Genomic DNA, 17566 nt, shown 5'->3' on the forward strand with positions numbered 1-17566 from the left:
GAAGTCAGGAGAATTGAGAAACAGCAAATGTTACTTCATGGTTCTACAAATCAAGGAATTTGTGAATGATCAATAGGCTAATAACTAACCCACAGACTTCATGACAATTTAAATAAAAGGAATTGATTATTTTCTGGGATGATGCCCGTAGCTCAAATTTTTGATGTATTTATTGTGCCGCTATTACTCGAGGGAATCATTTGGCATTCGGGGAAAAAAAAAAAATTAAAAATAATATATATATATATATATATATATAAGGCTAGGGGGGGTAATTAAGAGGAAGAAATTGGCAGCCCCTTACGATCAACAACAGGCCTAATACCAAAATTTTTCCTCTGAAACTGGGAGTCCAGTAATAAAGTCTAGAGCAATGTGTGACCATGAACATTGAGAAATAGGAAGTGGTCTTAGGAAGCCTGCTGGAGGTTGATTGGTGGATTTGTTTTTGGCACATGTGTAGCATACTGCCACAAAGCCTAGGACATTTTCTCTCATAGTTGCCTACCTGGAGGCCTCCTACATTTTGGTGGCAATGGAAGTGATTTCCTAAGTAAAGTTTTTATAATTAGCTCTTGTTTCCACTCCTCAAAGGAAGACCAAAATGGCGTCATTCTGTAAAATTATGGCCACTTACGAGTGATTTCCTACACTGAGATGCTTAAAGGGTGTGGGCCAGTCAGTTGACTTTGAAGGGCTCCATCTGGATCTTGAAGGGAGATATCATAAACCCCAGAAAAGAAAAAGATTCCTGATGAAAGTCACATTTCTCTGCCTTGACAAAAACGTAAATTTTCCAGTAGAATCTGTAAGACCTGGTGAATATGGGTTATGTTGTTATCAAGAGAGTTAGAAAATGTTAAAATATAGTCTGGGTAGACAAACACAAATATGTTTAAAAAATCTTGTAAGACGTTGTTAATCAAGGCTTGGAAAATGGCAGGTGTTCAATTTGTTAAACCAAAAGGCACCACTAGATATTTATATTGGCCAGTGGGTGTGTTTAAATAGAGTTTTACACTCATCCCCTTCCCTGATCCTGACAAGGTGGTCAAGTTTTGTAAAAATATGTGCTCCCTGCAAATGTTCAAGGGCAGAAGTCATGAAAGGGAAAGGATACCAGTGCGTAACTATAATTTCATTGAGTCCATCATATTAAATGCACGACTTCTTATAGATCAACATACTTTGCTGGGACATGGTAAGATCAGGAAAGTTTTCCTTAAAAAATGGCCGAAGGAGATGTTGAACTAGCCTGGGACATTCAAGAACAACCTGTTTATGATGAGAAATTAATTAAGTCTTTGTATGATTGCTAAAGATAGCCTGATAAGAATAGTGTGATGAGTAATAGGATCTAGGATCCTGCTATCCAGAGCTTGAACATGAAGGGGGTGCTCTAGAGGAGAGGTGTGAATGAAATCTTGAGGGTTTCTACTGTGTGGGGGAAGATCAGGTTCTGGTCAGCTCCTGAATCAATAAGGGCCCGGACAATGTGTGCCTTGAGATTGATGGTCACAAGGACAGAAAGACAAAAGTGAGAGGTTAAGTAAGTGTCCAGTTTCTGGCCCTCTAGGACCCTCTCCTTTTACTAGAGGGCCTTGCTTTAATGGACAGGTTTCCCGGAAGTGATGTGCTTGGCTGTAGTAAAAGCAGACTCTCTCTCTCTCTCTGCATCTATGCTGATGTTCTTCTGCAGAGATTTGTGTGCGATCCACCTGCATAGGTTCAGGAGTAAAGCAATGAGGGGGAACTAATTTCCATGGATGTGTGCCCAGTGTCTGAGACAAAGGCAGTGGTCAATGAAACTGGTCAGGTCTATCAAATCTTGTAACAAAGAGGGTAATTCAAGAGACACTAACTGATCCAGGCCATTAATGAAGGCATTGCACCAAAAGCATTTTTATTCATTTTAGTTGCTTTATGAAAACACTCATTAAGTTGAATCTTATTAAAAACACTAGCTGTGCCTGCAACTTTGTTTGTGTGGAACACCCCACCCAAATGATAAAACCAAACTGATACAGGTCCTCAAAATCCATATTTGCAAGCCAAGTCAAATAATAAGTAGGTATAGTACACTAAAATACAAGTCAGAAAGTGAATTCCCTGAAATCTACCTTTTAAGCCTAGTCAGATAAGAGCAACAAAGCTTTCTAAACATCAATATTATCTATAGATCTACAAATTTTTGCAAGGCCAGTCAATTAAGTAAAGCGTTTGTTTTTTAACTTTTTATTTTTTTCTTTCTATAGAGAATGTGGAGTAAACGTGCAAGATCACATTTATTGAATAGATTTCAGTTGAACACTCATAAGCGTGTTTGAGAAAATGTATGCCATCTGTAAAATTTTAAAATGAACTATTTTTTTCAAAAGTTTGCAAGTTTATTCTCTCCAGGATTAATGAGCCACAGCTCCTCTAAAGCCGCAGGTAGTTGCAGAAAATTAAGTGAAACATTGTAATTAAACAAATTTATAATCACAGTAGTAACATTACAGTACAAAATTATAATTAAAATTAAATTCAATATTTTTAGGATTGAATTTAAGCAACGTTAAACTTAACACACTGAGCCCTTTAGATTTTATTATGTGTAATTAGAAAAGCTACACGTGTAGGGTCTTGTGTCATCTTATATTTTGTGTTCTTTAAACTTGTAGTAGATTTATTACCTGAAATAAATTAAACTAAACAACTATAAAATTTAAACACTGTCAGAATAATGTGCAAAAACTATATAGTAAAACTATATAAGCTACATAGCCTTTATAAGACTCTACTTTTATTTAGGTGTGCTCACAATGACAAAAAAAAATTATGATTTTGTAAAATAATTAAAGTAAACAGGGTGCGCTGTTCTGCATTGTTTTCAGTGAACTTAAGCGCGTCAGAAAATGATCCGATTTTTTTTATATAAAAGCGAAATATCTGCTTTTTAACTATTATTTAACTATTTATTAGATTATGTAATTCATATGAAAATGGAATTGTAGGCCCGTTCACTGGTGCAGAGATGACATTATCACCTTCAGCACAGCCGAAACCAAAGAAATCACTAATTTATCACTGAATTATTAAAGTGGCCAGAGTGAGTTTCCTTGCTGTTTTTCCCGACGCATTCATAATCATTACTCTACTTCTGTCTGTACGCTCTGGAAAACTTCATATAAAAAATAATCCTGCATTTATTTTTAGGTGTGCCAGCTGCCACTTTGCTTATATGGCTCTTTATCGGAGTAAATGATTAAGTAAAAAGCCTGTAACTTTCCATGTAATACAGGTACATCTGTATGAATAAATTGTTTAAATGTATGTATCATGAGCTATTGATCAGTGACCTATGTAAACGACTCAGTTTAGATGTAAGTAAATGCTGCGCTGTTTGGGGAAGGGACGTGCTAATGACAATTTGGTCTACTGTGTGTGTGAGAGAGAGAGGTGTCATGAGGTCTTACATACTCATGAAAAGTCGTGAATTATTCAGTGAAACATAGGATCTGCAAAAAAAAGTTAGGCACATCAGTCACTTTACCCCAAATCAAGAGGGGTAAAATGAATAAACCGAGATGCGTGTTTATTCCCACCCTCGTGAACACAGTGTATTCAGAGAAAAGCACCCCGCAAGAGGTTGTGCTCGGACCACTCAGCTTTTGCTGATTCTAAAATTGACAGTGTTACTGTTTTTTAATCTGGAATAGAAAAGATAGAAAGTTTACTCACCATAACATGCCTTGTATTGTTTGTAATTAGTCTATACACAATCCGTGATTTTTATGCTATTTTAGAGATGGAAAATACGCTGGCTTCACTGGGTAAAGTCAACTAAAAGGAAGAGCGAGTCTAGTCAGCATAAATGACTTGATAAAGCACATGCTTACAGGTCAAAATGCTTTAGCTTAGGACCCCACTAACAAACTGGAAGCCATTTGCGCCTGTCAAACTCTGCAGCGTCTCGAGAAACGCAAAAGAAAAGGGGACAACAAAAGACACAGGAAGAACTGCCAAATATACCAAAAAGCTAAAATATGGAAATGAGGTGACCATTGCGGTAAGGCTACTACTCTTTTATCTAATGTGTATTGTTCCTATTATTATGTGTTTGACCTGACTCATTATGTGTTTGACCTGAACAGTTTTAAAAGGTCATAAAAGCAATATATGCTTGTGTTTATTTTCTTTCTATCATTCATGTAAAACCCTTTATTGTTACCATCCGGATGGACGTGGTGGATCCAAGTGCAGAGTGCGTGTTGTTGAATGCACTGATTGCCTTGTGAAGACGAGGCGTGCGTGGGCCGGGTTACAAAGCAGGGGTGCAATGCATGCTTCATGGAGATGAGTTGCAGTGTTGAGCGTGCGTGGGTCAAAACGGAAAAGACAAACAGAGTCCTTGATGCGAATTCGTGGTCAAGATGCAAGAATGGAGGTTGTTATCCAGAAGTCCAAACTAATAACAATTCAAGCTGTGAAGCAAAACCGTGATCCGTAAAAAAAAAAAGCGTGAGTCAAGATCCGAGTAGCAAGGCAGGTGAAATCGCTGGAGAATTGCGCATTAAGGCACACAATAATCTGGCAACGGGTGGTTGTTTGTGAGCAAGTTAAATAGAGCAGAGTAGTAATTGAAATGAGTAACAGGTGTGCTTAAGCTGGTAAATTGAAACAGTGAACTGGAGTATGGAATGGAGTCGTGGAAGATCATGGCTTGGTTTGATAGATGGGCAAGACTTGACAGTGACAGTACCCCCTGCCCTACGAACGCCACCTGGTGTTCTTGAAGGAGCCTCAGGATGAACTCGGTAAAAATCCGTGATCTGAGAGCGATCCAAAATAAATCTGGCTGGAAGTGGAAGTGGTTGATGATGCGTGAGATTGTGAAGGGACCTATTAATTTTGGCGAGATGTTCTTGGATGTGGTCTTGAGTGGCAGAGAATGACACTTTGACCAATGCGATACTTTGGGGCTGCTAATGGTGCGTATAAGCTGAACACGGGCCTGTCGCCATGTGTTTCTACAACGGCGCACAAAAGCATGAGCTGAAGGGACGGTGGTTTCCTCCTCCTTGGTGGGAAAAAGCAGTGGCTGGTAGCCTAAACAGCATTGAAATGGGTAAATTCCAGTGGCAGAGATGGAGAGTGAGTTATGTGCGTACTCCACTCAGTGGAGGAAATGGCTTGTCGAACCTGAATCCTGAGCAGTCATGCATCTCAGGGTCTTCTCAAGCTCCTGATTGGCACGTTCGGTCTGGCCATTGCTCTGAGGATAAAAACTGGACGAAAGGCTAGGTGTTGCGCCAATAAGGCTACAGAAAGCCTTCCGGAATTGGGCTGAGAATTGCGGGGTTTGAGTAGACCCTCGGGTGGACGGTTGAGTGTCTTGCTTCTGGTGCATATGTCACATGCGGACAAAATTTTTTTTTACGTCTTTTGTGATGGATGGCCACCAGATTCGTTGTTGTAGTAGGGCAAGAGTGTGGGTAGCCCCTGCATGGCATGCTAACTTTGAGTTGTAGCCCCACTCTAATAGCGAAGGACGGACTGAAGCTGGGACGAAAAGCTTCCCGAGAGGGACGTTACTGGGACCTGGCTCGTGCTCTAGTTATTGCAGGACTTGATTTTCTACTTTCAGCCGAGTGGCAGCCACCAGGCATTGGGGTGATAGGATGGTTTCTGTAGTAAGTGTGTCCCAAGCGGTGGCGAATTGTCGAGACAGGGCATTGGGTTTAGTGTTCTTAGAGCCCGGACGGTAAGACAACGTGAAATTAAACCTGGAAAAGAACAGCAACCAGTGTGCCTGACGTGCATTCAGTCTCTTAGCCGACTTGAGATATTCAAGGTTTTTATGATCCGTTTAGACAAGAAAGGTGTGTTTTCGGCTCCCTCCAGCCAGTGTCTCCACTCTTCTAAAGCAAGCTTAACTGCCAAGAGCTCAAGATCTCCGATGTCGTAATTACTATTAGGTGGTGTGAGTCAGCGAGAGAAGAAAGAGCATGGGTGAAGTTTGTTATCTTGGGGAGATCGGAAGCGTTCACCTCAACGATGAACTGAAGTGTAGAGACGAGAGAGAGCCCATATTTGGCATGACATTTCAAAATGTCTCACTTTCAAAATTTTATGTTATCTATATTCTATTCTAAATAAACTAAATAAACTGAATAATAAACTAAACTTCCACATCATTGCATTCTGTTTTTTTATTCACAATTTGTACAGTGTCCAACTTTTTTGGATTAAGGTTTGTACATTTAATTAAGTGTTGATAATAACATGCTTTGTTTTGTTTAGCATCCTGCAAGACATATTATAAAACTCTAAGGAGAAACTATTGAATGGACCAGCCTGACAAAGCAGAACTGATTAAATCATTTAAAGCTTTGAAGGATTTTTTTTATCATTTATTTATTACTCTTTACCTTTTCTGCTGTAAATGACTGAAACCAAGTATAAGCAATTTCCCTCTGGGATTAATAAAGTTCTTTGAATCTTGAATGTGGAATGCGATCTCTGGAACTCTGCAACTTCTAATTTATTGCCTGATGGAAAATATGGCATTATTGATGGGAGGCCATCCTGGGTTGTTAAACCACCACCGCACAGAAGCCCACAACTGTCTGCTCTGTCCCAGGAGCTACAGAAAAAGCTACAGACTGCAAGCAGACCCACACTATGTTGCCACAGACATTTTCGTGTGATGGCACAGAGTGACATGGCTGACACAGAATCAGACGACAGTTTATTTATTCAACTGTTATTACTTTCATTTTTATAGTTAATACAGCTTTATATTCCATATTTTTATTACTTTTGTTGATATTTGTAATTTGGATATTTCAATTTGTTCTTGTTTTATATGTTTCATTCTTGTAATAAAATATATCAAAAGTCCATCATTGTCTGAGCATTTATATTGTGAACAGTATTGAAGTTCTGTAGGTATATCAGCAGGCCTACATATCTGGGGGTGTGAAAGGGCTAAAATTTGAGCCCAACCAATAGGATAAAAGGTAATGCATACAGTGGTCCAATAGCTGATAAGATTTTGGGTTGGTCTAAAAAAAAAAAAAAGTTTTAGGTCAAACCTGACTGAGCTATAATGCAAATAATTCTTAAATGTGAAAAAATCCAGAGAGGATTATCCGCCATGGCAACAGTCACACATCTGAAATGGTACAGATGTGGAGGTATACGGACATGTGGAATTTGACATTTTTGGCCAGTTTTTTTTTTAATATATACAAAAATCTGTGAATTTACAGAAATTTACTGGTCCGTATACAGCTCTTTTTATACAGTGTAATGGCACGTTCCATTTTAATTTTAAATTAGTATATCTTCTCGTCCGATTGCAAACAAAGCTCATATGTTACCTCAAGCTTGGACAAATACTGTAAACCTGTAAAAATTAAAATTCGTTTAGTAGTTTTTATGTGATGTACACAAACAAACAGAGACAGACAGACAAAAATAAAAAATAAAAACTTCTTAATGTGTTGTATTACTCATTTTATGTCCCTCCAAATTATTATTATTTTTAAATATCTTCAATGTACAAAGAAACCAATTTTAAAGTTTTATTATATGTATAGATTATGACAAAACAAAAGTCCTACAATAAAACAGGAAATATATAATAGATTGGCATTGATCTTCATAGAATGTGAGCTGGCATATGAAATCAAAATAGAGGATGCAATTAAAACCTCCACAACAATATAAGCTGAAATGCAGCTTAAGAGCTATTTGCACTTTAGGTATTGAAGACTGAATCTCAAGTTCAAGTTCAAGTAGGCTTTATTGTCACTTCAACCATATACAGTTAGTACACAGTAAAACGAAACAACGTTCCTCCAGGACCAAGGTGCTACATACAACATAAAATTAAAAAATTCTATATCTAAACATAAAATTACAACATAAATTAACAGAAAAACTAAACTAGCTAACTAAGAGGCCTAGCTGGCTAGCAAAGACAATACAGATTGACGTAACATGAATTACAACATAAATGAACAGAAACTAACTAAGGAAGACTATCTACAGGGTTTTTTACAGACAACAGACAACATAAAGTGCACGTGCAATGTGCAAACAAAAGCAACAAAGTGACAGTGCGACAACATAACGTAATAATAAGGTGTTGAGGTGATGAGTTCAGGTAGTTACAAATATTAAGAAGTTAAGAAGCTAGTGCAAAAAGTAGTCCAGTAATGAATATTGTGCAAAAGAGCATTTACAGGTTGGTGTGTACGATAGTAAGTCAGTGTGTTTGCGCTTTGTGTTGATTAGTCAGTCCAGTCTCAATGTTTTGAGGTAGTTAAGTTAAGCTGAGTGATAATGTTTGTGTGTGTGCGTGTGTGTGTGTTTATCAGTCCAGTCCTTTTTCCCAAGGCAGATAGCTTGTGGAAAAAAGCTGTTGCACAGTCTGGATGTGGGTGCCCGAATGCTTCGGTACCTTTTTCCAGATGGCAGGAGGGTGAAGTGTGTGTAAGAGGGGTGTGTCCAATCAGCCACAATGCTGGTGGCTTTGCGGATGCAGCGTGTGGTGTAGATGTCCTCAATAGAGGAAAGAGAGACCCCGATGATCTTCTCTGCTGTTTTGACTACCCACTGTAGGGTCTTGTGGTCCGATATGGCACAATTCCCAAACCAGACAGTGATGCAGCTGCTCAGGATGCTCTCGATAGTTACTCTATAGAAGGTGGTCAGGATCGGTGGTGGAAGCTGGGCCTTCCTCTGTCTTCCCAAAAAGAAGAGACGCTGTTGGGCTTTTTTTGTGTAGGGAGCTGGTGTTGAGGGACCATCTGAGGTCCTTCTCTAGGTGAACACCCAGGAATTTGGTGCTTTCGACGACCTCCACAGAGGAGCTGATGATGCTCAGCGGAAAATGGTTGCCTTGTGTCCTCCTAAAGTCAACAACCATCTCCTTTGTCTTGTCAACATTCAGAGACAGGTTGTTGTCTTTACACCAGTCCGTTAGCCTCTGCACTTCCTCTCTGTCACGCTGACTCATTGTTCTTGCTAATGAGACCGACCACGGTTGTGTCATCAGCGAATTTAATGATGTGAATCGAACTTTGCGTTGCTACACAGTCGTGAGTCAGCAGTGTGAACAGCAGGGGACTGAGCACACAGCCTTGTGGGGCCCCAGTGCTCAGTGTGGTGGTGCTGGAGGTGCTGTTCCCTATCCGTACTGACCAAGGCCTTCCAGTCAGAAAGTCCAGGATTCAGTTGCAGAGGGAGGTGTTCAGGCCCAACAGGCTCAGCTTCCCGATCAGTTGTTGGGAGATGATAGTGTTGAATGCTGAGCTGAAATCTATGTACAGCATTCGAACGTATGTGTCCTTCTTGTCCAAGTGTGGCAAGCTGGAGTGTAGTGAAGATGGCGTCGTCTGTTGAGCGGTTAAGCCGATACGCAAATTGCATTGGGTCCAGTGAGGGAGGCAGCAGGGTCTTGATGTGTCTCATGACGAGCCGCTCGAAGCACTTTATGATGGTGGGTGTAATTGCAACAGGACGGTAGTCATTGAGACAGGACACAGAAGACTTCTTGGGCACGGGTACGATGGTGGTGGCCTTGAAGCACGTGGGAACGACGGCGTTGCTCAGAGAGATGTTGAAGATGTCGGTAAGAACATCTGCCAGCTGTTCCGCACATTCTCTGAGCACTCTGCCTGGGATGTTGTCTGGTCCAGCAGCTTTATGTGGGTTGACACTTCGTAGAGTTTTCCTCACATCAGCTGTAGTGAGACACAGCACCTGGTCGTTCGGAGAAGGGGTGGTCTTCCTCGCCGCCACGTCGTTCTGCCTGTCGAACCGAGCGTAGAAGTTGCTCAGTGCATCTGGGAGGGAGCCGTCACAGGCAGGTGATGTCCATGTCCTGTAGGTACATGCACCTCCGCAGTAATCAACGGTTTCTGGTTGGGTCGTGAGATGATGCTCTTGGAGACAGTGACGTCATCGGTTCACTTGTTGATGTAGCTGGTCACTGATGACATGTACTCCTCCAAGTCAGTAAAGTCACCGTAAGTTGCAGCCTCCCCAAACATGTTCCAGTCAGTGCTCTCGAAACAGTCCTAAAGAGCAGAGATGGCTCCTGCTGGCCAGGTTTTCACCTGCTTCAGAACCGGTTTTGAACGCCTAGCTCTGCCCGATATGCGCCGGAGATGTTTGTGTAAACAAGATTCAGCATGTTTTCCCCTCTGGTTGCAAAGTCCACATACTGATGGAATCTAGGAAGCACCTACTTGAGATTTGCATGGTTGAAATCTCCAGCAACAATAAACAGTCCATCCAGGTGTGTATTTTGCAGTTCACTGATCTTTGTATACAGTTCCCATAGCGCTTCCTTAGCATTAGCAAACTTTTTTCAGCTAAACAGCTCCAAAACTGAAGCAATTTTGATTGGCTCCCCCCATCAAATTCGGTCATTCTCTATAACAAACATAACCATCTCTGGACATGACATCCCCCTCTCCTCATTGGTCACCAACCTTGGAATGCGGTTCGATCCTTATCCTTTTGATAATCATATTAAACATATCTGCAAGACCTCCTTTTGCTATCTCAGGAATATTGCCAGACTCCGTTCCACTCCCAGCCTGATGCAGAGAAGCTAATTTATGCTTTTGTCTCCACCAGATTGGACTATTGTAATGCACTATTTGTTGGGATCCCTAACAGGAATCTTCAGAGACTGCAATACATTCTGAACTGTGCTGCTAGGATCTTAATGAAGGTACGGAAATACGATCATATCACCTCCGGCTTTTACACACTCCACTGGCTCCCCATCTCAGCGAGGATCGAATACAAGGTCTGCCTCCTTACTCATCAGTGCATTTATGGAAATGCTCCTACATACTTGAAGGAGTTGCTCAACCCACAAACCTCAACACGATCTCTCTGCTCTACGAACTCTAACTGCCTTCTCCCACCCAGGACTAAGCTCTGTACCATGGGGGATCAGGCCTTTTGTTCTGCTGCCCCTCGCCTATGGAATGCCCTCCCCTACCATCTGAGGGCACCTCAGGCTACTGAACACTTTAAAAAAGAACTTAAAACATTCCTTTTTAGCAGAACATATTGTTGACCTCAGTAGCTGCTCTTCACCTTTTATAATTGTGTTTTTATTATATAAGTTTTATGTTAGGTTTGTAGTTTTTCCATTAGCTTTACTGTTTTAATTTATTAATTCATTTTTATTTTATTTTAGTTTGTTAGCTTTTATTCTCTTGTTATATTATTTTATATTTTTATACTTTTATGAAAAGGCTTACTTTGTGGCACTTTGAGATTGTCTTAAATGTGAAGTGCGATACAAATAAAATATATTATTATTATTATTATTATTAGCGCTAGGTGGAATGTATACTCCGATAATGAAAACAGTGGTGAATTCCCGTGGTAAATAAAAAGGTCTGCATCTAACAGTCACAAACTCCACCAGCTGTTAATATAATATAAAACTCTGCTGTTAATATAATGTGATTTCATGTGTGTCTTATATACATATAAAGGTGGTGTATAAAATTTTTTTACCATTTAATCTGAAAAACTGAAATGTGATTATTTTAAAAATATCTTCTGTAATTATGGGACTGGATCCAGTAAAAAAAAAAAAGTCCAACATGCATACTGTAATATTGCTGACCCTTTGAGCAAACTAGTAATGCCTTGATAATTTGTATTATGTGTAAGGCTTTTTGCTGTCATTGTAGATATGGTATGTTGCAGATACAGGAGGAGAATAATTATAAATTGGAGGTGGATTTAAGTGCATGTGTCTGTCCTGAGGACACATGTCTTGGTAATATTTATTCTATAATTGATGGCATAAAACATATCATATAATAGCACTATATGTCATAGGTTTGTACTTACATAGGGTACTCCAAATAGGTTGAACTCCAGCATGCCAGGTATTGCCCATTTAATATCATTCCAGTTGGCAGCATTATCACCAAGCCAGTGGCCTGAATATTTTCCAACTCCAGGGAAAGAAGAACGAGTGAGAATAAATGAGCGATTGCTGCCAAAGACTTGCCTTACAGCCCTAAAGGATGAGATGAACATACAAAAAAATATAGTTTGCACTGTTTTGTTAATCTTGCATCTGTTTAATTATTTTAGCTGGTTAGTTGTGTCCTCTGTTTTGTTAAAGTTGTAGTTAGTCTTTCCAGCTAATGCTTTTGTACCTTATGTACCCTCATTACTTTTATTTGTACTTATATTGCTTTTGTACTTAAATTACTTGGATTGTTTACTATTGAATCATATATTTATGACAAAAGTAAATTTATATTTTAAACAACTTGGAGTATATGCTCAAACTGGACCTTGAAGAACTTACTCTTCTGTTGCCAACACCATGGAATATCCATAAAGACTGTGAACATCATAATGAGTTCCCCAAAACTGTTTGGCATCCATGCACAAAGTCTTACTGTACATCAAATTATCAAGGATATCTAGAGAGAGAGAGAGAGAGAGAGAGAGAGAGAGAGAGAAATTGTTATACCAATGCTGGGTACTGATATTTTTTGGACTGGCATTTTTGTACAATTAGTTGTGCAATTTTAAATATTAGAAATACACTAGCATTAGGAACACAATTTATTTAATTAATTTTGGATTAACAATATGCAGAAATCAAGTTAGATATTAATATTAATATTAATTTAGTGGTTCTTAAATTCTGAGCTCTGAAATTCTGAGCTCTGTGCCATGTATTGTCTGACTGAACGTAGTGAGTTAAACAATACACAGTAAAATAGGAAATAGCAGGAGCTTCAGTTCCTCCTGAAGGAATGTTTTGACCAAAGACATGCTCGGAGATGGAAACTGTTAAGCATGGTGGTGGTAGCATCATGCTTTTTGCCTGTCCCAATGACTGCTACAACAAATACAAGATTGTGTGTTAACAAAAACAATGCAACCACGGGGAGGCGCAATCCAGTGTCTTCTATGCCAGTCCCAAGTCAGAGGGATAAATGCAGAGGGTTGTGTCAGGAAGGGCATCCGACGTAAAACATTTGCCAAAACAATGATGCGAACCACGAATATAATTCCCATACTGGATCGGTCGTGGCACGGCTTAACAACGGCCGCCACTGGTGTTGTTGACCTACAGGGTGCTGGTGGAAATTGGGCTACTGTTGGTCGAAGAAGGAGAGGAGGAAGGCGTGTTCGAAAGAAGAGAGAGAAGAGGAAAGGCAAGAGTTTAGGAGTGATAGTAGGGACTTTGAATGTTGGGACTATGACAGGGAAGGGAAGAGAGTTAGTTGATATGATGCAGAGAAGGAAGGTGGATATACTGTGTGTCCAGGTGACCAGGTGGAAAGGTAGCAAGGCTAGAAGCTTAGGATCAGGGTTCAAATTGTTTTACCATGGTATAGATAGGAAAAGAAATGGAGTAGGAGTTATTCTGAAATAATGTTCAATGTTGTTAGTGGTTATGCCCCACAGGTAGGATGTGAGTTAAAAGAGAAGGGGAAATTCTGGAGTGAGTTAGATGAAGTGATGCAGAGTATCCCCAGAGGTGAAAGAGTGGTGATTGGTGCAGACTTCAATGGACATGTTGGGGAAGGGAACAGAGGTGATGAAAATGTGATGGGCAGGTTTGGTCTTCAGGACAGGAATGTAGAAGGACAGATGGTGTTGGACTTTGCAAAGAGGATGGAAATAGCAGTAGTAAATACTTTTTTCCAGAAGAGGCAGGAACATAGGGTGACATATAAGAGTGGAGGCAGAAGCACTCAGGTCGACTACATCTTTTGTCGACGTTGTAACCTGAAAGAGATCAGTGACTGCAAAGTGTTGGTAGGGGAGAGTGTAGCCAGACAACACAAAATGGTGGTGTGTGAAATAACCCTGGTGGTGGGGAAGGCGAAGAGGACAAAGGCAGAGCAGAGGACAAAGTGGTGGAAGCTGAGAAAGGAAGAATGTTGTAAAGTCTTTAGGGAGGAGTTGAGACAGGCTATGGGTGGACAGGAGGGGCTTTCAGTTGACTGGACAACTACAGCCAATGTGATCAGGAAGACAGGTAGGAGGGTACTTGGTGTATCATCAGGTAAGGGTAAAGTGGACAAGGAGACTTGGTGGTGGAATGAGGAAGTCCAGGAGTGTATACAGGGAAAGAGGCTAGCTAAGAAGAAGTGGGACACTGAGAGGACTCAAGAGAGTAGACAGGAGTACAGGGAGATGCAGAGTAAGATGAAGGTAGAGGTCGCAAAGGCCAAACAAAGAGCATATGAGGACTTGTATGCTAGGCTAGACAGTAAGGAGGGAGAGGGGGATCTGTACAGGTTGGCAAGGCAGAGAGATAGAGATGGGAAGGATGTGCAGCATGTTAGAGTGATTAAAGATAGAGATGGAAATGTACTGACAGATGCCAGGAGGGTGATGGGAAGATGGAAGGAGTACTTTAAGGAGTTGATGAATGAGGAAAACGAAAGAGAACAAAGAGTAGAAGAGGTGACTGTTGTGGAACAGGAAGTAGCAAATATTAGTAGAAGTGAGGTGAGAAGGGCGTTGAAGAGGATGAAGAGAGGAAAGGCTGTTGGTCCTGATGACATACCTGTGGAGGTATGGAAGTGCTTAGGATAGGTGGCAGTAGAGTTTCTAACAAGTTTGTTTAACCAGATCTTGGAGAGTGAGAGGATTCCAGAGTGATGGAGGAGAAGTGTATTGGTGCCAATTTTTAAGAACAAGGGAGATGTGCAAAGCTGTGGCAATTATAGAGGTATAAAGCTAATGAGCCAGACAATGAAGCTGTGGGAAAGAGTAGTGGAAGCTAGGTTAAGAGCAGAGGTGAGCATTTGTGAGCAGCAATATGGTTTTATGCCTAGAAAGAGTACATTAGATGCAGTATTCGCTTTGAGGATGCTGGCGGAGAAGTACAGAGAAGCCAACAGGGAGTTGCATTGTGTCTTTTTAGATTTTGAGAAAGCGTATGACAGGGTGCCAAGAGAGGAGCTGTGGTATTGTATGAGGAAGTCTGGTGTGGCAGAGAAGTATGTTAGAGTGGTGCAGGACATGTATGAGAGCTGTAAGACAGTGGTAAGATGTGCTGTAGGTGTGACAGAAGAGTTCAAGGTGGAGGTGAGTCTGCATCAAGGATAGGATCGGCTCTAAGCCCCTTTTTGTTTGCTCTGGTGATGGACAGGATGACAGATGAGGTAAGACAGGAGTCCCCATGGATTATGATGTTTGCAGATGACATTGTGCTCTGTAGCGAAAGCAGGGAACAGGTGGAGGAAAATTTGGAGAGGTGGAGGTATGCTCTGGAAAGCAGAGGAATGAAGGTTAGGCGCAGCAAGACGGAATATATGTGTGTAAATGAGAGAAACCCAGGAGGATCGGTGAGGCTACAGGAAGCAGAGGTAAAGAAGGTGCAGTATTTTAAGTACTTCGGGTCAAGTATACCGAATATATCGGTAGAAGGATGCTGAGGTTGGAACTGCCGGGCAGGAGGTCTAGAGGAAGACCAAAGAGGAGATTTATGGATGCAGTGAGAGAGGACATGAAGTTAGTTGGTGTGAGAGAAGAGGATGCAGAGAATAGGGTTAGATGGAGGCAAATGATTCGCTGTGGCGACCCCTGAAAGGGAACAGCCGAAAGACAAAGAAGAAGGGTGTTAACAAAAACAATGTCCCTTCACTAATTATAGTAATTACCTAATGGGTTAAATGTAAATAATTGTCACATTTCCATGACTCATTCGAGAACTGCTGCCATATGACTCATGCAGTCATGTTTTTTCATGCTGTCATGTTTTTTTCACCTTGGTGCTTATTCACTGCTGATTACGAGCTTATTACATATTTAAGAGAGCTCAGTGGGCACTTTGGAGCCCAATTATTGCGGGCTCCTTTTGCTCAGTTCTCTTGTGCCTTATGCCAAGCTATTTCATGCTTTCACATTATTAATTTTTTGCTTTTCCTTCATCTTTTGGACCTGTTTTAGACTGAAATGCCCACTTTGGTCTTTCACTTCCGCCTTTGACTATGACTCTGCCAAGTGATCAGGATAAATCAACAAGTCAACTGCATTCATAGTTTTAAATTCTCATTTCCATTTCTTCGACCACGACTGCCTAACCCCTGGGATTTTACATAACGCGGATTGCACACACAGCTTGAACACACACTTTTGCCTGTTAAACCATGATTAACAATCAAGCCTCTTGTTCTACATTGTTAAAAGTACAGATATTTTTTGGAACTGGTGGCCTTCCAACAACCCACTCTTTTTACCCACTATTCCTCAAGTACACAGACTCAGTTTCTTTCATTCCTCTGAACTTGAATTAAAAACCTGCCAGAATTAAGTATAAACTTTTATAATTGCACCTCAAAAGCTATGTATAACTTACTTGGAGTGAAAGGTGGATAATTCAGTGTATTATCAGCACATCCTTTAGTGGAGCCTTTCAAAAAGTTTGAAACTTCATTCATGTCCTCATGAAAATGAAAAACAGTTAGTTTAGTTCTGTTATCTTGGTTCTGCTTACTGTTAGCACATTAAAACTAAGCATGCTATTGAGGCTGCTAAAAAGCTATTGATTTCAGAATACATCATCAGCTAAGAGGACACACACACACACACACACACACACACACACACACATTATACTGTTAAGGTCTACATTATTAAGACTGCAAGTACATTTGTTGTTACACATCAGACCTAATAGTACCAGGTAACCACTGATGACTATGGGGATACATATTTTGTAAATTCCCAGCTACAGAATTTTATTACTTTGTGTACTTATTAAATTTGTGACAAAATTTTTCATTAGTTTGTTCATGATAATCACAAAATTCAATAAACCCTGGAAAATATTTAAGTACAGTGAGACCTCGGATTGCAAGTAACGATGTTTGCAAGCATTCTGCAAGACGAGCAAAGATTTTTAATAAATCTTAAAAAATAAACTTGGAAAACAAACAAGTCTTCGTTTACGAGTACCGAGTATCATGTATCAAGCATGGGCTTCTTGTTTTAAAGCCGAGCGTCACCTGATTAAAACTAATCCAATGATTTTTCTCTGTCTTGTGCTGCGGAATTGTGGGTAATTGTCTCCCCGGTTGGGTCTTAGTGCGCGTCTCTTACTGGTATAATCAACATTCGTGCATATATATTTATAAGTGTGTCTCTAAGTGTGTGTGTACAGCGTGCGTGTAAAGCAAAAGCAAGTCTCATTAGATAGGTTAAAAATCCATTTTCTGTCTCTGCCTAAGTCTGTGTGCTCACACGTCATTGGACACCGTACATGTGTGTGTGTGTGTGTGTGTGTGTGTGAAAAAAGTGGAGGAAGGGTAATTGTGTAAGATGAGAATGGGGAAAGGGGGAGGGGCCCCTTACTTTTGCTTCACACACACATACACACATACACAGCGCCTGCGTGCACAAACGGAAACACATATTTGGCTGGATTTATTTTTCCTTTTTTTTTTTAAAGGGAAGTGCAGGTTAATTTGTTTTATTTTTACTTTTATTTTGTGTAAATTATTTTAATATATTTATTTTTTTGGACTGTGGAACAAATTATTTAAGTTCATAC

At 40.3% G+C, this 17566-nt stretch overlaps 1 protein-coding gene across 1 annotated transcript in view; it reads right to left on the reverse strand.

The window, feature by feature from the left end:
• si (sucrase-isomaltase (alpha-glucosidase)) overlaps positions 1–17566 on the reverse strand; it is a 187492-nt gene that overhangs the window by 121472 nt on the left and 48454 nt on the right. The window contains exons 14-16 of the mRNA XM_053500142.1: positions 16373–16457; positions 12350–12467; positions 11881–12052 (exon numbers count right to left, since the gene is read on the reverse strand). Of these exons, the coding sequence (XP_053356117.1) occupies positions 11881–12052; positions 12350–12467; positions 16373–16457 (375 nt within the window). The remainder of the gene's footprint in view (positions 1–11880; positions 12053–12349; positions 12468–16372; positions 16458–17566) is intronic.

This window comes from Clarias gariepinus, chromosome 7 (assembly GCF_024256425.1).
Source record: "Clarias gariepinus isolate MV-2021 ecotype Netherlands chromosome 7, CGAR_prim_01v2, whole genome shotgun sequence".
Taxonomy (NCBI): Eukaryota; Metazoa; Chordata; class Actinopteri; order Siluriformes; family Clariidae; genus Clarias; species Clarias gariepinus.